At 32.9% G+C, this 23271-nt stretch overlaps 1 protein-coding gene across 1 annotated transcript; it reads left to right on the top strand.

Annotated features, from left to right (window-relative positions):
- The first annotated feature begins 15707 nt into the window (after positions 1-15707).
- On the top strand, positions 15708-20668 carry LOC131628860 (oxysterol-binding protein-related protein 3C-like). The gene is made up of 10 exons (XM_058899665.1): positions 15708-15938; positions 16068-16161; positions 16230-16346; positions 16434-16506; positions 16729-16847; positions 17443-17564; positions 18063-18239; positions 18570-18714; positions 19754-19932; positions 20185-20668. The coding sequence occupies exons 1-10, from the start codon at positions 15838-15840 to the stop codon at positions 20432-20434; spliced, it is 1377 nt and encodes a 458-aa protein (XP_058755648.1). The 5' UTR covers positions 15708-15837; the 3' UTR covers positions 20435-20668.
- The last annotated feature ends 2603 nt before the right edge of the window (positions 20669-23271 follow it).

Below are 23271 nucleotides of genomic sequence, written 5' to 3'. Positions count from 1 at the left end.
TTAATATTTGAAAAAATCCAAAAAAAAAAAAAAGACAATGATCTTTGGTCAGTCTAATTTGTCCCAATATTTTTTTTTTCATTTTCGTGATCCTTTAATTAAATTCAATGGTTAAATGTGCCACTTTGTTATTATTTTTACTAGTTTGATTTGTTTCAAATATTATGAGACCTGCATTCATAAGCATTGTTGATGGGATGTCTTATTTTTAATTTTTCAGTATGTAGGGGTGGCAAAACTGGTCATGGCCCGCCAGACCAGCCCACGCACCCGCCAAAAAATAGCGGGTTGGGTTGGGATTTTGGGTCCGCCGCTTGCCAAAATCCGCCGCCCGCCAATGTATTATCCCAAATTTGTCTAAACATGTTTATTTATGTTAAGAGTTTTTGAGAGGGACTAAATGGAACGGTTAGAATTCAAAGGAATTGATCTGAAATAAACTAAATGGCACATGGGTAAATACCAACTAGTTGGAGGGTATTATGGACTTTAGTTATCCTTTGCATGGACATAAAACTTCTTCTATGGAACTATTATGTTACAAATCATAATTTTAATGCAAGGAAGAGAGAAAGGAGAACATAAGAGCAAGAGAGAGAAAGGAGAAGCTCATGTTCATCACCATCACCAACATTTTCGTATTCCATGGAGCAGCTGCACCAATAAGGTAATAATTCTCTGCTCGTTACTCCGATTGAAACGATTTTGAACTTTTCAGAAAGCCCACGAAATTCTCTACAATTTGCATATAATATTTTCCTTCTACATGTTTGGGATCAGAGAGAAAATCGTGTTTGAAGTTAGGGGTCTGAAGCTGATTTTTGATATACAAGTTCCTTGAGTAGTCCTCAATCATCAAGCCATAACTTTTTACTCGTAGCTTGGATTAAGGTCATTCTTGAAGTTCTGGAATCTACACGAACTTATCTTCAATTTGATATTTGATTTCGCATTCATAGGTTCTGTATTGTAGGAGAAAGACAAGTTTGAAGTTTGATGGTCCTTGCTGAATTTTGAGTAGAAGTGGGCTACGAGTTTGGTAGTGTTGGAAGAAGAATCTTGGCCAAATTGGAAGCTCAATGGCAAAATTTGCAACCTCTAAACATCTATTATACAAGGTGAGTTCCCATCGATAGGAACCTTGGGTAGGAATTGGGATTTTGTGATCAATTGCATGTTTGGGAACAAGGGTTAGAATGAACAATTGTTGTTGCAAGCTTGATTAGTGATGGAGTATGTGTTCTTGAAGTGATGATACATGTATTGAATTGTTGTTACATGTTAGGGTTCATATTAGGATGAATTAGAATGGGTTAGAACTGATCTTATGCAGTAAAAATGTCATTTTTGGCTCTGGTTCAGTGAGCAATCGATTGCACACCAGTGCAAATCGATTGCACCTGACAGAAAATCATCTCTTTATTGTTTCGACGATAACTGGAGTTCCGTAACTCAGAATCGGGCGCCGTCGAAGGCATTGGAAAGCTAACGGAAAATTCTATGAGATGCCTAAGCTTCCACAACATTAGCATACTATTGAGTATCAACCAAATCCATGTGAAATTCTTGTACCTTTATAAGTAAAGATAAGGCTTGGATAATTGATTTGTTAATCATTCTAAAGGCTTTCGTGCCCGAGTGTTCCTTCAACTAGGTTGTAGACATCATGGAATGAGCGGTGAAAGAAAATAAAAGCTAGCCACGTACACCAAAGATGTTGAGGTCTTGTAGCTTGTGAAGCTAACCATGTGAAACCAAAGGCAAGGGGGCCTTACAACTTGGTGAAACTTGTGTACATCGATTAACAAAATATGAATATGGTAAGGTGAACCTTAGGATACCTGGACCAAGATATATGAACGGATGCTAGCATGATATTCCCTTTTTCCTATCAAGCGACGAATTTTGAAATCCTACAATCTAATGGTGTAGTAAGTATGAGACGAGGGGTTAGAGAACAAACATCAGGATAGTAACTGCGAGTAGGCATGTTACATATATGTTGGCTATCTCTTGTGAAGTAATTCCAAGGATGCCCTTCTGCCACATATATTACAGGCATTCCTCGAATGTGTGATCTTTAGGAATGGGTCGTGCTTCGTAGTTCAGGAGCTATTCTTCGGGGATGAACTCCCGGAGATGTGGGCCACACCTTCTCCTTTTGTCATCTCCTTGAGGGTGAATTTCTATGTGAGATTAGGGCCCTGGGATGTTGGAGGAGTTGAATCGTGCGATACGATTCAATGTCGATTCCATGGTTCTCTATAGTCATATGAGTTACTTACCATGTAGATTGAAAGGTATGCTTTTAGGTCTTATTTTCGAGAGCAGATAGGCAAGTAACCCCGGAAGACCAGACCTTGAGGGTAGCTCCCGACAGAAGGTTGGAAGGTAAGAAACAGAAATAACCAACATAAAGAACATTCTTACTACTCATTTGACTCCCAAAAATCCACCATTTCTATTTTACTTTCTCAGGCCACATAATACCAGTGAACTTAACATTGTTAACAATACAACTTCTGTAGCTACTTCAGTGAAATATGACATGGGTCTTAGCCTGCAAAAATCCAGAGAGATTCAAGGTAAGAAGCTGCAATATTATATTTTGGAAACATTCTTTATAATATACCACCAAGCTATACTTATCAGTTTGTATCAACATCATATCCAAACATATGAGGAGTTGTACTCTTACACTAATAATGATAGAATCCATAAACAAACAAAACTAACAAAAATGACCCTCCCAACCTCGTGTTAAAAGGAAACACAGAGTCATGTTCAAGAAACAGTGTGACTGCATTTAAGAATTCATAATTTAATAGAAGAAATTAACATGTGACAAATTTAACAGAATTTAACATAATGAGATTAATGTGGCGTTTCTTATGATTAATAAGAAAAGGTATATAAAGAAACTACCGTTAACTTATCCAAAAATTGCACTGTCTGGCTTCTTTTTGGACTTTTCCTTCTTTTCTGACCTTTTTACTACCTCAGCTGGGAATTGTCCAATATCAAACCAACAACAAACTCTCCAGTATTAATTCTGGGACTTTGGATATAGTATGCAATCTGTATCAAAATGTCCAAACACGATTTTGAACGACAAAAGGACATTGTTAAGGCAATTCACAATGTGGTAAAAGTGAATTACTAATGTTGAAGGTGTCCAATTAGAAAATTAAAACAAATGTGGCAAACAAACCATATAAATTGACAGATGAAATATGCAAGAAACTCCAGGTGTGTTAGTTGGAAGAAATGCACCCTTGAGAATTTTCAAAACCATGAGGACATTAAATATTAACCCATCTAATATGTTGACAACATATCTGTCGCACAAAACTATTACACATTAAATGCTATAGATAATAGATTTTTAAGCATTTGTAAGGAGAAATGATCTTGAACAAATGTGATGTATGTAGTAAGATTGATAAAAATTGACCTGATATTTTCTCTTGTTGGATGGTCGAAGGGGTGCTTCCACCAAGCTATCAAATACTACTTCACACGTGTAGATAAACCTAAAAAGAGTAAGGCATTAGTTACATGTGAGGCTGTTTCTCTCTCACTTTAGATTATTCATCAGAGCTAATGACAATAACTTCATATTTGGCATGTTTGGAATTAACCAATTGAACTGTGATGTAAACCTTGTCTACTCTCTGAGCCAACTTAACCTCTGGATGACGACTCCATCATAAAGTACAACAACAAAAGAAACAATTAATAAAAATCACAATCAACAGATCCATTTCAAATCAACTCCAACAACAAAATTAGTAAGGAATTGAATGTGAATCCGCCAAATAGTCACATAAAATCAAACATAATGAAACTTTATTAGATTAAATCAATTGTTTTCTTTAACATTTGATTAAGCATAAACAATTGATTGAAGCTTAATAGATTAAATCAATTGTTTTCTTTAACATTAGATCAAGTATAAACAAAACCAAAGATAGCTAAAACTAATTCTCTTGCCCAAACCACCATCTTTAACTGACATCAATAAAACCTAAAACAGAACACAGGGGAAAAGGTGAAGAAATTAGTGACTCATGTGATGTTAAAGTTCGTTGATGGAAGAAGATGGCAGATGGAAGAAGATGGAAGAATGAATTTGCAGAGAGAGTATTAGAAGGATTGATGTAAAGCAATTATACCTTGACTGAAACAATTCATTTCACAGTTACTTGCTTCTTCAAAGAGGAAACAGTTGGAAGACAGAACAGATTCGGTGGTGGTGGAAACACTGCGACAGAAGAGGAAACAGATTCGGTGGTGGTGGAAACATAATTGGGTTTCGTCCCTGCTGCCCTAGTGACTTTTTTTTTTTTTTTTTTTTTTTGGGTGTTAACCGACCGGTATCCGTGGGGGAAAGGGGCCCCACGTGACTAATCCGGACCCGGGCTCGGAGGCGACGGCACCGTGGCCCCAGGGCGTTTTTGACTCCAGCCGGGATCGAACCCGGGTACTAGCCGGTTCCGTCCCTTTTTGGAGAAAGCTCATTTGCCCTAGTGACTTTTCAATTCCAAAGGATATAGAAATTTGGAGAGAGAGGAATTTAAATTATAGATAGAGAGGAATAAATTTTTTTTTTGACAAAAGAGAGGAATAAATATTAAAGTTTAGAGTTCACCACTCCAATTCTCAACGTGTCCTTTCAATTAACCATTAATTAGAGATTAAAATAAATAAATAAAGACTAAGAAAAAATATGGGAGTGACATTTCATGTGTGACTTTACATTGTCCAAAAAATTGGAATTATGTTTCTCAAACAAATCTAAAGTGTAATAATCACTTAGAGTTGAAATTTTAGAGATTTTAAAAATATAAAAAAATAGGAAGGAAAATTGGGAAAGTGACACATTAGCAGTATTAATTGTCAAATGCACTAGAGTGAAACAAGAATGGAATAAGATATTTTGATCCCTGGAATTAGAAAAGTTTGAACATTAAGTCAGAAGGTTAGAAGTGGTTTTTCCAGGTACTTTAATTTTTATAGATGTATATTAGATTAGATATATTAGATAGATAGATAATGGAGTTTTAATTTCTTTTAAGAAATGAAGAGGATCCTTACCCCACAATCAATAAAATGGTATAATTTAATATCATGTTATTTTTTTAATCTTATTTTAGTTTTAAATAAATGAAAATGAAAATTTTAGAACAGTGTGTACAAAAAGTACCACCTAGTTAGTAAGGAGTTAACTCATACATCGAGATGTTGTAGATTCAGTTCCGAGTGTTAATGTGAGGATATTTTTGGTGGGTAATATGTAAGTTATAATCATTTTTTAAGTCTTGAGGTTTGTCGTGACTCTGGTGAGCCATCATAACCCAACTCACTTAAACTTTTATTTTCAAAAAAAAAAACTAGACAACTTAAATTAATGAGTATCAAAAAAATTTACATTTAAATAATTAAAAAATTTTACTTTTATCATAATCATCCAACATCATAAATCCCGAGCCTTAACCCATTCAACCCTAGCTCTTAAAAATAACTAAACTTATAAGTGAAAACAACAAAATAAATTATATTTTTATAGATAAATAGTGTTTTTACATATTTTTAAATTTGATAGTGTATATTCAATCTTACAAATAGTGGAGATGATATTTGTTTGTGGAAGAATTCGAATTGTGGAGCTTTCTCAGTCTCAGTCTCTAGTACTTATGGTCTTTTGTTTGTAGATCATCAAGAGGCAGCTCCTGCTTCAAATTTGAAGAAAATCTAGACTCTTTGAATTCCTGAGAGGCTGAAGTTGTTTTTGTGGACGATTAATCATGGTAGACTGCTCATTAATGAGTTCCTTCACATACTCACTGTAAGTTCTCTCATTAGTGCATTTTAATGCATATTCTTTTAGAGGAGTGCTAGCAACACTCTCTTTTGAACACTCTCTCAAACACTCACTTTTTTATTGGTTGAAACATGCGTGAATCCTACTATTTTATGTGGGGCCTATTTTCAAAATGAGGGGCCCACACATGTTTCAACCAATAAAAAAGTGAGTGTTTGAGAGAGTGTTCAAAAGAGAGTGTTGCTAGCACTCCTCTATTCTTTTATGTTTGTACTTAGGAATTTTCCTAGTTTGTTTTGTTTATTTTACTATTTTATTATGTTTTTAGAATTAAGTCTTTGTTTGCCTTTAATCTATTTTCGTTTGTTGTTTTCAGCTTTAGCGAGTATTTGATAGTTGTCCACTGTTCGAATTATAACTTGAGCTACGGGAATCAGATTGATGCGTTTTAAGATGCATTGAAAAGCTAAGAGAAAGAGCTACAAATTTCATGTTGGAATCAAAAGCTGATTCGGAGTGCATAATTCCCAATAATTTGTTGAAGTTTCAGACGTTATAAAATATTTAGTTTTTGATTGATTTTGGGCCGCTTTCTTTTATGTTTCTGACCCAGTTTGAGTTAGTAGTGAAAACCTTATTTTGTTTATAAGGCTTGCATCCGCGCTACAGTACCATTCATTCATTATTCACAATAAAAATACTTTTTCTTGTACGCTTGAATGGAGAACTAATCATTTAGAGTTGATCTACTGTAATCGCGTTTAGACGCTTTGAGGTTTTTAATTTATCAATTCAATTTCGTTTCTCTTTCAATTCTATTTTATGAAATTTCATTTGCTTAATCTATTATTTCGTGGAATATCTTGATTAATTTTTTATGATTGTATTCCTAATCTTTAATCGTTGTTTACGTCGCTTAGTCGTTAAATCGCGTTGTATGTCATGTTTGCTTAATTCGCGATTGTATTAATCTGTTTGCTTAATTCGGAATATAGGAATCCAATTTGTTTGGTATCTTTTTGTGCTTGTCAATTGGTATTGAAATCGGATAGAGATCGAAGCCGCTTAGGGAATTGTAAGGTAAAAACCAGTGATTAACAAGAAACCGAAAAATAGTAGATTGACTTGTTTTTACAATCACTTATTTTAATAGTTTATTTGCTTTGTTCAGTAAATCGATCCTGAAACCATAACCCCCCTAAATCGATTTTGATTGGTTAAATCATATAAGAATCCTTGTGATACGACTCGAGCCATTGTCACTATCTACAGTTTTTAAATTATTCGCTTTGATCTGTGCGCGACAGCGAATCAAATTGGAGTCGCTGTCGGGGATTATTGTTCTTTTTAATTGATTTTAGATTCATAGGTTTAGTGTCATGCCAATTCGCGGTCTAGAGTGAAAAGACTATCATGACAAAGTGGAAAATTTTTCTCATGTGTTGAGAGATTGTGGAGTGGCCAAGGATATATGGAGGAATCTAATCAGTACAGTCCATTGGACAGTGTTCTTTTCGCTTAATATGCATGAGTGGATTTCAGTTAATTTGTCTAATAAGTATATTATAGATGGTGATATAATTTAAAGAGAGGTTTGGGCCACATCTTGTCACACACCGTGGTATTGGAGGAATAAGAGGATCCACGATGATAATTTCAACATGCCTAGAAATTTAACTCAACTGGTTACTGATAAGGCTAGAGAATACTTAACTAGTGCGGCTTTTCATCAAGGAATTAACGCGAAGTAGTTGTAACATCAGATGAAATCTTCCCCTTGAAGGATGGATGTGTGTCAATGTGGATGGAGCGGTGAAGTAGAATTCTATTACAACGTGTGGTTGAATCCTTCGCGACCATAATGGGTGCTGGCACAAGGGTTTCTCAAAGTACATTGGCAGTTGTAACATTGAGGTAGCTGATAAGTGGGCTGTTTTGGAGGGCATAAAGTTTGCGATTGATAGACGGCACTGAAGACTTGGGCTTCAATCAGATAACAAAGTTATTGTTGCGAGGCTCAACAGGATTTGCAAGCATAATGGAGCAATAAAAGAATTGTTTTTAACCGTATAACACAATTACTCTCGGGATGAGTCGTTATTCGTTTCACTCATATTTATTGAGAAACCAATAGATGTGCTGATGTTATGGCTAAGATGAGCTCTATTTACGACCCCGAGCCTCAATTTTTTGAAGCTTGTCCGGATGTTTTGGTCCAGTTGTTTAATAATTACCTTTTGGGAGTTTCCACTTCCCATGTTTCTTTCTTTTAGTTTTTCTTTGTTGGACCTAGGCCCTTGTATTATAAAAATTAGTGAATATTAACAACAACAAAATTCAACTACACATTAGATTTGCAACACTACATACTTTTTAATTTATCTTGCATATGTTATTTTATGTATTGAAAATTAATTAATTAATTAATATATTAATAATAATAATTAAATAATATATTATCACAGTTAAACTATTAACTAAAGTCCCATATCAATATTAATATTCTAGTATTAATGTTATAATAATTTAATTCTCTTAATACTTAAAAGAATTTAATTTTTATTTAAACTATTTAATTTGAATACATTCAAATTTATACTATATTTATATTTTGTTTTGTAATTCCTTTTTCATTTATATGTTATGTGTGTATCAAATACAAGTATGGTTTAATACATCATTTAGTACATTTGGTTCAGAGAGAAAAAATCACGAGACAAGTTGAGATGAAACCCAAAGTTGAGACGAAACAAAGCTTTTTCACCGTGATTCAAGACGAAATGAAATGCGTTGGAACCAAAGCTTCATATTTTCACTAGAGACAATTCGCATTCATCTAACTTACATTAAGGTAGAAACCCTACGGTACAAGAACTCAACTGTTAGCTACTAGGAAGTTAATGACATTGTTCTGTTGGAAAATGACAAGGGAACTAGGAGGATGAACACAATCACAATTACGACTAGGACATACCATTTATATGTTACTCGTCCTATGGATTTTGTTTATTTCAAGGCATTTATACAACAATTCGAGGAAGAAATTCCAAGAATTAAATGGAAAGAACTAATGTGGAGAGCAACTACTATTAGTTATGTGACTTCATGGGAAAAGACAATGCTTTAAATCAAAGAATTAAATAAGGAGACATTCAAGCACTTAATAAAGATTTTTCCTAGGTTTTGGCACAATTCTAGGTTTATAACCACTACAAGGTGAAATACTTTGGTGAGCAATATGTTTGAGTCATTCAGCTCAATTTTTGTCACAATCAGGGCCAAGCTAATTGTAACAATGATTGAAAAGGTCAGAGTCTATCTCGTGTTGAGGTGGGAGTCAAACAGGCAAAAGATTGCCAATTCTACCAAATATCAAGAGAATGATAAAAAAGGAATCTGAAAAAAACAACAATTGGATAGTGAGGTAATAAATTCTTACTTTGTGTTTTACATATCCAACTGTTTAACATTTGCGTTTTTACATTTCTTGTTGTGTTTTACTCTGAATATGAATAGGATTTGTGTTACACAATATGAATTTGTGTTTTATGTTTAACATTTGTGTTATACAGGCGTGCAAGTGAATATGATTATGAGGTTAGGCATATCTCATATAATGGTGAAAAAATTATTGTAAATTTGTCAAAAAATGAGTGCTCTTGTAAGAGATGGATTTTAACAATAAGTACACTGTAAGGTATGCACTTAAGTTGATTTATTCAGGTTGCAACCCACACAAGCAAATCTATAAATAGAACCCTTGTGTTGAAGTATTTATACTTGATGATATATTTGACAATAACTAGTCAATGTTACTTACTTTCTATGACCTCTCCGAAAATATTTTCCTTTTTGAAATAATTTATTAAATGATCTAGTTTTAAATTAAAAAACGGTTCCCCAAGTCAGGCTTATCATCTAACATGAAGTTGTACAATCTCAAATTTTCAACCAGCTCTAACCATTTGTGATTGCAAGTGATTGCGATGAATAAATTTGGATAACCAATCCATCAACATATAACCATTGCATCTTGATAATTATAAATCATAAATCACGCCCCTCCTACAAAAATTGAAGGAAATATTACTCTTTTCCAACTGTAGTCTAAGAGATTTCACCCCAAAGATTTAGTAATGCTTCCGGTTTTTCGGTTAGTAATGCTTATGATTCCTTTTCCTTAAGTGTTGTTCAGTCATTTCCCTTGGAACCTTCTTTATGATTAGTTTTCTCTAGTCTTTGGAAGACCAAAGTTCCTAGTAGAATCCTTATCTTTGGTTGGAGATTGATTTGGAATAGGCTTCCAACTAAGGTTGATTTATCAAAATGGGCATTTTGTCTAATCTAAATGATATATGTTGCCCCTTTTGTCTTAATATCGAGGAAGATCTTAATCATCTCTTCTTTGAGTGCTATTTTACTAACCTATGGTGGAGGAAATTACTTTGTTGGTTGCGTTTGGTTGATGACTCCGTGGTTGATTTGATTGTGGGACGTCTTTGTTGGTTGGAAGAGCATTGTGGCAAAGTGGGTGGTGTTGATTTGAAGTAGTTATTCGGTCTAGTTTTTTGTTGGATTATATTGATCGGTAGGAATGATGTTATTTTTAATGGGTTGGATGTAAACTCCTTTGATGGTTTATTTCTCATGAAAGCTCTCTCTTGGGATTGGTTTAGTGTATTTTATAAGAATCATTGTAATAGGTCCCAGGAGGAGTGGTTCCTAGACCCGAGATTTTTCTTGTTGTGATTGTTGGTCGGATTCTTTGTTGTTGTGTTGGTTTGTGTGTGTTACACCGACCGATTTTCTTTCTCCTTGTATTTGGGTTAAGCACCCCTAGTGCTCTTTAAATCCAATTTGATTATAAAAAAAAACATAGATTATAGCTATCAGTAACATCTTTTATTTCACCAATGATTATAGATTTCATGTTTTAATGTTCTTCTTCCGTACTAATGATTCTACAATAAAATATGGAATTGATATATGACGTGACAAGGGTAATTGTGCGAACACCATTGGAAAATACACTCTTTGTATTCGAAGAGTGTATAGATCATTATTAAAAGTTGCAAGTGTACTATTCGTAATAATAAGAAGAATTAATGTCAATGGCATTAAAAATCATACATCTCACAAAAACATCAATCATTAATATGCAACATTTAGTGTTTGCACCTCTCAAAAGCAGTATAAATGTATTAAATTAGTGTGTTAATTGAAAGTCACACGGTTAGTATTTTATTGATTATTAAACATTAAACTTAGTGATATGGTAAGGGTAATTGTGAAGACACAATTGGAAACTACATTCTTTATATTTGAAGAGTGTATACATCATTATTAAAAGTTACAACTGTAATATTCACACCGTTAAGAGGAATTAATCTCAATGACATTAGAAATCATACATCTAATGCAAATAGGGGTGACAAAACGGGCGGTGGCCTGCCAGACCGTGCCGCGCACCCGCCAAAAAATGGCGGGTTGGGTTGGGATTTTGGGCCTGCCGCCCATCAAAGCCCACCCTGCCAAAACCCGTCGCCCATCTAAGCTCGCACTACCAAAGCCCGCCGCCCGCTAAAGCCTACCTCACCTATTTGTTAAGCTCGTCTCGCCTTAAGTCCGTCCTTTTTTAGTTAATTTTAGTAATTCAAATTCTTGATGGTTTTATTTTATACATTTATTTATAAATATATGCAATATTTTTTAGGTAAAATTTGTTTAAAAGATGCTTTATAAAAAATTGTTCTAAAAAATAGGTGAAAAATTTAATTGAAAGGTAAAAAAAGACTATTAATCTATTACAAAAATAAAAGAAAAATAGATTAAAAATAGACGGGCAAGCCCACCGCCCGCCAACCCGCTACCTTGGCGGGGCGGGCAGACCTGTTTTGCCACCCCTAAATGCAAAGATCAATCATTAACTTGTCACACTTATCAAAAGCAGTAAAAATGTATCGAATTAGTGTGTTTATTGAAAGTTGCATTGTTAGTATTACAATGATTATTAAACATTAAACTCGATGATATATGATAATGATAATCGTGCAAACACCATTGAAAATTAAATTCTTTAAACTCGAAGAATGTATAGATCATTATTAAAATTTTAGAATTCATAATGATAAGAAAAATAAATTTCAATAACATTGGAAATAAATACCATTACCACACAAAAATTAGCAATTAAAATGCAATTTTTAGTGTTTCCACTTCTCGGAAGCAGTGTGAATGTATAATTACTCTGATTATTGAAAGTTGCATAAGTAGTAATGAATTAATTATTAATCATCGCCCCGTGATAAAAGGATAAGATAATTATCATAAGCTGTAATACAAACATCGACTTATTTACTTTGCACTAGATTAAGTTGTACATCGACTTATATATGTGAGATAATAATCTTTAGGCATAATGACCAAATTCTGAATGATTAATTATAGAAAAATTTTGTGTCGTATATCTATTATCGCGTAGTAGTAAAAAGAAGAAATATGTTTGAATCTTCTAAGCATTAGAATCATCAATCTTAATGTGTCCTCCTCAAGAGTGGAATCATAACACCGGATCAAGTTTAACTTACATCAAATGAACAGTTAATATGTTTTGTTGTTAATACATAAATTATATGTAAGTTTTAATCCACAAATCATTGTTTTGAGATAAAATGCATTAGTTATAATTTTATGGGTTAATAGACATTTGCCCCCCCCGCCATATAGGCGTGTTTCGGTTTACCCCCCTATTAATTTTTTTTTGGATTACCCCCCTGTATTTTTAGGGTACCCCCTAAGCGTGTAAAAAATAGTGAAAAACCAGGGGGTAAATCAAAAAAACAAGGTTACAGGGGGGTCCTAGGGGGGTAAATCATAGAGCTTTTCATATTTCAAGGGGGCAATCCAAAAAAAAAAATTAATAGGGGGTAAACCGAATCTCGCCTATATGGCAGGGGGGCAAATGTCTATTAACCCTAATTTTATTGAGTATAATTTGGGTTTTGTTTTAACTTTACAGTCTTTGAAAAGTGACAGTCGGACGTTGGATTTCAAGCATATTACTATATTCATCCCGGACAAATAACAAAAACATATAATATATGGACTTCAAAATAATCAATAAAGACGAATTTGGATCCATAATGTATAACATAACTTCAAATTATTTGTCATAAAACTTAATAGTACAAAACACACTACAAATATATTGGTTGAACTATAGTAGTTAATCATTTATTGAAATTTCGTTTATTACAAAGAACTAAAAACTTTAAGGGTAAAGTAAAAATATTTATCTGCACATGACCCATTTGGAGTACCAATCTTCATTATAATTACTTTAGCGAGATTTCTAGAATCATAATAACGTTGCCACTGGCCTTCAATTTTGACACAGTTTTTCGCCTCATCACATGTTAAACCAAATGTGCATAATCATCAAGTTTCATAATCATCAACCAAGTAAATCTGACTATTGTTGGATTTCAAAACATATTCACCATAACCATAAAAAGATATGCTCTTCAAACATACATTAAAAAATACGAGTCAATCGAGAAAAAATTTCCAAACTTATATAATAGTTATTGAAAGTAACACATTTAAGGACTTTAGTACCAAAATTCTTTGTAAAAAGTGAAGGTAGTTCAACGACCCCCTATAGAAATTACAAAATAGACATCAAATGATTTTTAAATAGATTACAAAAACATAAAACATATTTTGAAAAATATAATATAGAGTAAACAATACATATGATGGATCAAAGGATATGCACTAGGCTCGAAACTTCAACTTAATAATATTGGAGTAAATATCATCATCAATAAACACACACATACACTTACCCTCGCACACACACACACCTACACCACACACATACATATATTCAGTAAGAGAAAAAAAAATCAAATTATAAACATAAAAATAACATATTAGTATAACACAAAAAAATACCAAAATTGAATAATGGAGATGTTTTTCAACTTTTAATTCTCTAGAATGTGAAGATTAGGGGATGGAAGAAATGGAAAATGACTCATTTTGTGCACGATGTTACGTGTTATTTATAAGAATAGATACGTACAGAAACAATTAAGAATGAATACTGAAAATCGTGTAGTTTGTATTTGAAACAAGGGTTGGACAGCGGTCGGTTAGGGCCGGTTTCAAATTGTAAATCGTTCACCGAAGAAAACCACAGTGTGGAAGAACACTAATCATTTCCGTCCGTTTTTCTTTACGGTTAAGTCGGACTACGATTTGATCGGGTTTCGGTTTGATCGGGTTCCGCTTAAGTCAGGTGGTTTAAAACGGGTTAAAATTAGTCTAAATTTCAACTGAAGAAAACAATTCAAAAGATATTAGAACAACCTCAAATAGAACAACCATTAAAATAACAACAACAGTCATTATTATGAGAAAGAAATAAAAACGATTCATGTAAAATAGAACATTATCTTTGATTGAAACAAATGAAAAATAGTTATAAAAGAAGAAGAAAGGTTCAAATTAAGAAGATGAATAAAAAAATAACAAGAGAGATTGAGACGGTGATTGTGAGTGAGACAAAACGTAAAAGCAAAGAATGTGTACTCATAGAAAAATGTGGTATTTTAATTAAATAAAATTTAATACTAATAGTAAATTATTTTAATATATGTTTTTAAAAAAAGGAAAGGGCGGACTTATAAAAGAAAAAAAAAAGAAGGGACATAAATTGCTTAAAAAACATAAAAGTATTCTTCCATTGTATTCTCTATGCAATAGCTTAAAAACAGGATGATAAAACAACTTTTTATGTATTGTCAATTAAAATTGGATTGTAATGGATGTGTTTTTCTCATCTGAAATCTACTGAATTTAACCATCAGTATCCATTTTTGGCAACCCGCGTAACCCGGATAACCCGCACAGACAACCCACTTGTCCGCGGGTTAGTTGGATCGGACGGTTAGAACCGGTTAAGAAAATTTGTGTCCAACCCTATTGGAAACGATTAGAAATAATTCATATAAATGTACTAGCTTAAGAATTTATGTCCTCTTTTATTGCACTTTTGCTTAGTTGAATTTAGGAGAAATGGAAGAGACATTGTTTAAGGGTATTTTAGATTAGTGGTATGTGATGGAATGAAGTAATAAATAATGAGATTTTATTGTTTGAATTTGCAAATAAAAAATTTAGCGAAATAAAACATGATGGAATCTATTCCATCATATTCCATCTAATCCTTCAATTTTCATTTCATCCAATTTGAGGTGTATGTAATGGAATAAACTAATTTATTATTCTTCGATCCCGTCAAATTATTAAAATACACAAACAATATTATGCTCTGTTTTACTACATTCCATCATGCTTCATTCCGTTACGCTCTATTCTATTTCATCAATTGGAACATAGACTAAGACCACGTTTGAATATCATGAAATGAACATGGCATAATTTAACAAAACAAAATAGAATGAAGCGTAGCGGAACAAAGATACCGTTTCATTGTTTGGAAATTTTAGGACGAAACAATACAAATTGTTCATTCCGCCCAAGTCAGATGAGAATGAATATGGTGATAAGTGATGAAATGAAATCCATATCACTCCATGCTAGTCCACTCCAACCGATTTTAAATTATCCAAAATAATAAAATATCATTCTATTCGATTTCATTCCACTCTGCCCCATCTTATTCCATAAATCAAAACAAAACCTAAGAGTTACACTTAGCAATATATTCACTTTATTAATAAGAGATAATCTAAATTTATATTTTTTAACTTAAAAAAATTGATATATCTGAAGATAAAAAATAAACTTTTTTTAAGGATATTAAGAAAAAGTTTAAAAAATTAATTGATCTAAAAGAACCTAAACTATACCCACTTGGGTCCATTTCCATTTCAGTTTGAGTTTTATTTGGATTCGATGAGCTCGGAGGAAGCATAAGCACAAGGTTAGATAATATCTCTTCATTCCAATCGTCTTGTGAATTAGGGTTTCAGTTTCAGAGAGAGATGGGAACCCCACAAAAGGAGAATGAAAACAAAGGCTTCTTCTCCGCAATGTCTTCCCGGTTTTCTCTCTTCAGCAACGCTATGCACCGATCTGTTAACGGGTACTTCATCTATAACATCCCTTCCATAATTCACCTCCATAAACCTTCAATTTTCATCCCATTTTTGTATGCGCCGTTTTTCAATCTTCAATTGTTCCTTGTTTTTTTATGATTCTGATTTGGTTATAGGCTTCTTGGATATGAAGGTGTGGAAGTCATAAACCCAGAGGGTGGTAAAGATGATGTAGATGATGAAGCTCAGAGAGGAAGATGGAAACCAGAGGTGCTCATTTTGTTTATATTGATTTTCAGTTTGAGGATAAGAATGCTGACATATGTATGTGTATACAGGAAAGAGATGGTTACTGGAAGATGATGCAGAATTATATTGGTGCGGATGTAACGTCGCTGGTCACACTTCCGGTTATTATATTTGAACCAATGACTATGATTCAAAAAATGGCTGAGGTCTGCTAGGTTTAAGTTTTATGTTTCTTATGGATTTGTTGATTTGTATTGTCAACTGATTGTAGTTAGAATGTTGGCATGAACTAGTTGATGGAGTACTCCCACTTGTTAGATGAAGCAGATAAATCAGACGATCCTTATATGCAGTTGGTGTATGTGTGTGAGTTATTCTTATCCCTTGTGTTTTATCTTATAATTTTGTTGCTAATTGAATTGAAAAGTATAAATGAAGCATCATAACTAGTTTTGTTGTAGTATTAGGATGACCGGCCTCCTTTATCTTCAGCTGATGTTTTTTGATCTGGTTTTTGTTCTTCTTATTGCACCGATTATATATTTTTTGTTTCTTCACTATTTAATTTAAACTACATAATGATCACAGCGTCATGGGCTATATCTGTGTACTTTGCATACCAACGAACCTGGAAGCCTTTTAATCCTATCCTTGGAGAGACTTATGAATTGACTAACCATAATGGAATTACATTCCTTGCGGAACAGGTATCTATTTAGTTTGTGATTTTGGTAGGTACTCTTTGATTCTCATAGGAGGCATATCAAGTGAGAATGACATGTTTATGTGTGTGTGTGTCGTGTTCAATTTCACAACCAAACTTTTTGTTGAATACAACATTCATTAATCTGGTCATGGAATTGTGTTGTGTTATATTGATGGCAAAGTTTATATATTAAATAAATATATAATTTAGACATTTGGAGGTACATAGCAATATCTGAAATAGCTGAATCTCTATATTCAAATAAAGTGGTACCATGAAATATCAAATGACTTTTGAGTTGTTTAGATCAGATTGATCTACTAAATGAGAAATTTTAACTCAATGGCTGTATTGATAAAATTCATCATTTATAAAAAGAACTTATCAAGAGATCTAAATATATCTAGACTTTCACTGTGGATCAAGGGATCCAAACTCTCTCACTCTCTCCCCCTGTGAACGCGTGATACATATGCTAGACGTTGAGAGAATATTAGCTTCTTTTCTTCCTTTCTAATTTTGTTTGGTTAAAACAAAGCGATTTTTTTCCATTACTATTCTATCCTTGTATATCAAAAAGTTATTTTTAATTTCAGGTTAGTCATCATCCCCCAATGAGTGCTGGGCATGCCGAGAACGAACATTTTACATATGATGTAACTTCAAAATTAAAAACTAAGTTTTTGGGGAATTCTGTTGATGTCTACCCTGTTGGAAGGTGATAAACTTATTTGTTTAGTTAATTTCCTCTGTTATATTTTTTTTCTCCTATTGTTATTAATATTTTTTGAATTCTTCCAATTTCACACTCTTATTGCTGCTTTTACTTGTCACGCCCTAATTGAAAGAGTTACTACCATCTCATCTCTAATCTATTCTCCCAAGAGATTACAAATGTTTTCAAGCAGACGAGACACATATATAGTGATATGTGAGAAATACATGACATGTGTGTTTCAATCTGATTATAATGCTTTCTTAAGATCTCCATACAAGGTCACGAAATGCCAATATAGGTTTAGGGTCTTGAAGAGCTGTTTTATGAGATTCAACAATTCGTGGTTATATATATGATTAATTAATACTTTATTTAACCTTTTCCGTTCTCATTTGAAATATTGGTTGTGTTGGTTTTGTTGTTCTTTCCCTTTTTTTTTATAAGCTTGTTGCTGTTTCCTATTTAAGGAGTAATATCTTTGTGAGTGATTGTTTGCAGAACGCGTGTGACCCTTAAGAGGCATGGTGTAGTCTTAGATTTGGTGCCACCTCCTACAAAGGTTAACAACCTGATATTTGGCCGAACTTGGATTGATTCACCTGGGGAAATGATAATGACAAATTTAACAACCGGAGACAAAGCTGTACTTTACTTTCAACAATGTGGATGGTTTGGGTCAGTAACATTTCCACTTCTAATTATTGTTTAAAAAAAAATACATATTTTTATTGGTTTATGCCGGTTCTTAATTAGGATTTAGGTTTCAACCTTTAAGCAATTTGTTAGTGTGTGAATTTGACTTGATGTATATTGAAATAAAAGTACTGTTCCCGTTCCACTTTTGATTTAATGATAATTGAGTGGCTCTGAACTTGTTCCCCTTCATATATGATGTCTATATTTTATTTCATTTTTTCCCATTACATGTTTAGGTATCTTAATTTTTACTAATATCAGTATAGACAGCCTCTAATTAAGCGCTACCTATTTCCTTATCTTATATAGTGCTGGTCGCTATGAAGTGGATGGTTATGTTTATAATTCTTCTGAAGAGCCTAAAATTTTGATGACTGGGAAGTGGAATCAGTCAATGAGTTATCAACCTTGTGATTCAGAAGGAGAGCCTCTTCCAAACACAGAGTTGAAAGAGGTGATATTTTCTTTGTTAATCTTCAAATTGACCTTGAGAATTATATGCAACCAAAGTTCATAAGCATTTTGCTATTTTCTCAAGCTTACTATTTCATGACTAAATCATAATCTAATCATGCTTGGTAAGTTAAATTTGTAGATAATGATGTTTATGGCCATAAACTCTTTCCAATTATGAAGTTTTTACTAGACAATAATCATTGTGACCCATGTGAATATCCTCCAATTCATCAGCCCCTTGGTCCCTGCCCAGCCACCAAATCTTAACAAGAAGAAAAGAACAAAGTTTCTCTTCCCCCCCTCCCCTTCTTCTTAGCAAGCATGGGAGTGGTGGCTTGTAAGAAAAGAACAAAGTTTCTCTTCCCCTCCTCCCCCTCTTTGTAGCAAGCATGGGAGTGGTTGCTTGTAAGAAAAGAACAAAGTTTCTCTTCCCCCCTCCCCCTCTCATACAATTTTTTCTACTATTTATACTTAATCAGTTTAACTTTATTCTTGTATAGCGAACAATTTTTTTCCAATTAATCTATTACTGCTTTGCTTTTATCATTTTAAGAAAACTGAATTTCTGCTCCTGAACTTTTCTTTGAAACAAGAATTGTTTAAAGAAACTTCATGATGTCATTGAAGAAGATGAGGATATGATTAGGTATCTTTTGGCCGTATTTTATTCAGTAATGAATCCTCTCATGTGACATGTGATACCATTTAAATGCTCACCTTCCATCACAAAGGAAAGAGAAAGATGATTTAAGGGTAGATATATATGGACACATGACTAAACATGAGAAGAGAAAAAAAGAGAAGATCCATCCCCTATCTTATACACATGCACACACTCCTATAATCTAAATATAGTGTTCTTTGAAATTCCTCGATTGGAAGTTATAGCCATTGCAATCAAGAGTCTGACACACTACTCTGATAAACAAAGTAACGTCACTCTTATACTTTGCAGATATATTGACTGGTAACAGCATTAATACCTCAAAGTTCCTTATCAATGTCATTGGCATTTCATTAGCGCTTTTACTATGCAGGTTTGGCATGTTGCTGATGTTCCTCCAAATGATAAATTCCAGTATACACATTTTGCTCATAAAATAAACAGCTTTGACACTGCTCCTAGAAAGTTGTTGGCATCAGATTCTCGTCTACGCCCAGATAGATATGCACTCGAGATGGGCGATCTGTCCAAATCCGGGGCAGAAAAGAGCAGGTTTATTAACATTTCTTCTGTCCTTTTCTGTCTCCTTGTGCCCGAAAATATATAGGTAAACATTGTTTAAGCGATAGCGATGTTCATATAAAATTTTGGAAGAGTTTAACATTTCAACATTACATTATATAATTGTAATGTTCGTCAAAATAACTTGGCTGAGGGGGGCAGTAGTTCCTTTTGGATTGGTAGGGCTGTAGTTTCACCAGATTGCTCCCTGGGATATTTATCTTTTTTGTTTTTTCTTTTCAGTTTGGAGGAGAGGCAGCGTGCTGAAAAGAGAGCTCGGGAGGAAAAAGGGCATAAATTCTCACCAAGATGGTTTGAGTTAACTGAAGAAGTGACATCGACTCCTTGGGGTGATTTGGAAATTTACCAATATAATGGTAAGTATGCGGAACATCGGGCTGCTGCAGATAACTCTGGTAGTGTTGTTGATGATGTTGATGTTAAATCAATAGAATTCAATCCATGGCAGTATGGTGACTTGGCCACGGAATGAAGTAATTTCAATACTCTTTTGTTTCTGGATGCTGCAGCCAACTTTTTAGTGATGCATTTGAAGAAATCTAACTTTTTGTATTGTGTTGTTGGCTTGTGTACATTGTATCTACGATTCTCTTTATGGCTATTTTAGTATTTTGATCGTGATATGGATGGAATATGCTGCATTGCCGGTGCATGTACTGGTTACCTTGAAATTGTATATATTCTGTGCTGTTTTCGATAAGTGAAACATTGTTTAACGTGTTTTTAGATACAATATTTTTTTTCTAGTATTTTTTAAACGTGTTTCTAGTAGTTCTAAAGTTTGCTCCATGCAAAAGAGAAGATAATCAAATGACCCAGTAGTCTATGCATTTGGAAAAGATGTACGTATGTGTTTAGCTAAAAGAGGTTTCACCTATGGTGTTATAATCATTAAATCCGATTGTCTAAATAGATGAGTTTTTTTTTTTTTTTAAACAGCAAGGTAATGTAGTTAAAGGCAAACTCGTATTCATTCAAAATTGTAACGACAACCCATGGTACCTATTGTAAGTTGAAGTTTATGGTCTCTTAGTTCCACTTAGTAAATAAAGTTTGGCGGAAGTTGAACTTGAAGTTGATGTTCTTTTCGTGATATACTAAGACACTCTTTAATACATACTCTTTCCATTCTTTCTGTTTTTTTAAGTGTCATTTTAGCATAAAATTCTTTAACCAAGATCGTAGATTGTTAGAGTTATTTTTCTTATTATACTTTCATTTATTTTTTCTTTCTAAATAAATTCAATTATATTCTCTCTCTTCCTCTTTTCTATAACTAATTGAGAAAATAACTGATTTTATGAAAAATGTGATGGAGAGTTATTAAGATAGTAATGGTATATAATATTAAATTATAAAATGACACTTAAATAAAAACAAAAAATCTTTCTAAAACGACATTTAAAAAAGAAATGTTAAAAGTATAAATTACGATTAAGCAGGTAGAATTATAGAGGTTAAAATTTTTTTCTTCATTTTATTGAAGATGAAATAAAAACTTATTTTCTTCTAATTTCTTCCAACCTCCAAATATAGTGATAGACTTTTGGTTCCTTGAATGAAGATCATCTGTTGCATGCATCTCTCGTCAGCAAGATAAAGATATAGTTCCGTGATGAGGGTCATCGTGAGTTAAGTAAATATGATGTAAGCCGAAAAACCCAAACCGATCCAATGTGGGAGAGTCATGTAAGCATCTTTAAAAAAAATTAAATTTGATTAAAAGTGAGTTAAAAATAATTTTGATTGAAAGTGATTTAAAAATAAAATAATTTATAATTTAATATATTTATATAAAAGCGAATTGCTAATTTAAAATTAAAATGAGAATCAAATATATCGTCTGTGGCGTTGGTAGAAAGAAAAAAAAGGGCTATGCGATATCAAACGAGTTGGCCATGACAAATCTCACACTTTTTAAGTTTTGGACAAAAAAAAATCTTATTATAATATAAATTTAAAATATAATATCCGAGTTTGGCCTTAGACGGATTATAGACGGAGTCCTAAACAAATTATTATTATTTTTATAAAAATATAAATAAATAGCCTCATAATATTTATTATATAAGTATATTATTTTGAATATAGTAACTTTAATGTACTATATTATTTTTTTAAAATAATCTAATATGTTTTTAATTAAATTGTTCAAAATAATATACAACATAATAACACAAATTAATAGAATATGATTTTTTAAAATGAAATGTTAGTAATAAAATTTTAATTTAATTATATTAATATATAATATATAAAATAAAAATTAAATATAATATAAAAGATAAAATTTAGCGAAGTGTGACATTTCATTATTATGTAGTTTTTGAATGTAATAAAACATTAGTATAATTTTTTTAAATTTTTATTTATACAGATCAAAGAGACTATCTCTGACACATACGACTAGTCCTAATAGATATTCAGCTTTTAAGAATTGGACTAAAAAATTCTTACAATTTTGGAAAAAAATTTAAATAACAAGATTTAAAACAAAAATTACCCAAAAATTCACATTTTGGGAAAATTTACCAAATTGTCTAGGTTTGGCAGCACACCCTGGAGTATGCGCCAAACCAAATGGCGCCAACAGTTAAAATTTAAGTGAATACGCCATTTCAAATGGCGCCTATGTTCAACCCAAATTAGGTTATGTAGCGGGGAAAATCTGAGAACAAAGCCATAGGATTGACTCGACTCAATATTTCAGTGAAAGTCGCCACCGCGCTTTATTGTTTCCAAAGGAAAAGGGAAAAGAACGAAAAAACCCAAAGTTTGTTTTTAAAACAAAAAGAGATCTTAGGTACGGGTGTTGATTATACAAGGGGAAGGTTTTAAGCACCCCTCATATCTGTGGTACTCCACAGGAACCTTTTTGAAAATCTGTGTCGTGTGTGTTAAAGAAAGGTTTGTTTAATTTTTAAAATACGTTCGGCAAGACATTAAGCCTTGTGCCTACATACCTCCTTGGTGCAATGGAGAAGTCAGAGCTAATGTAGTTCTGCTTAAAAGGGGAAAGGTTTATAAAAGGAATAAACACTTTATCATCGTCAGAGAGAATACTCAGCCATCGATCTTGAGCATGAGAACAAATGAGTTCTTTGCATCGCAAATGAAAGAAGGGCTTCAACTCGGATGAAAATCAACGAGTATGCCACTAGCTCTTTCACGTGGAAAAGATCGCATTATATCAATCAATCTCAAAATCGTGGGGTATCACAACTCACTACAATAATTAATCGTGTCTAAGCTTTTCTTGAAGAAAAACCACCAAGGGCAAAAGATATTTTTTAAGAAAGATTTTAAAAG

This window comes from Vicia villosa, unplaced genomic scaffold (genome assembly GCF_029867415.1).
Source record: "Vicia villosa cultivar HV-30 ecotype Madison, WI unplaced genomic scaffold, Vvil1.0 ctg.000487F_1_1, whole genome shotgun sequence".
Lineage (NCBI taxonomy): Eukaryota > Viridiplantae > Streptophyta > Magnoliopsida > Fabales > Fabaceae > Vicia > Vicia villosa.
This window is presented reverse-complemented; position numbering and strand designations above follow the sequence as displayed.

What these genes read in the sequence shown, in the direction of transcription:
- LOC131628860 (XM_058899665.1), top strand. Translation starts at nt 15,838, where the DNA reads ATGGGAACCCCACAAAAGGAGAATGAAAACAAAGGCTTCTTCTCCGCA. An exon ending in TTACATTCCTTGCGGAACAG is followed by an intron (nt 16,848 to 17,442) that starts GTATCTATTTAG and finishes TTTTAATTTCAG; the next exon opens with GTTAGTCATCATCCCCCAAT. An exon ending in GATGTCTACCCTGTTGGAAG is followed by an intron (nt 17,565 to 18,062) that starts GTGATAAACTTA and finishes GATTGTTTGCAG; the next exon opens with AACGCGTGTGACCCTTAAGA.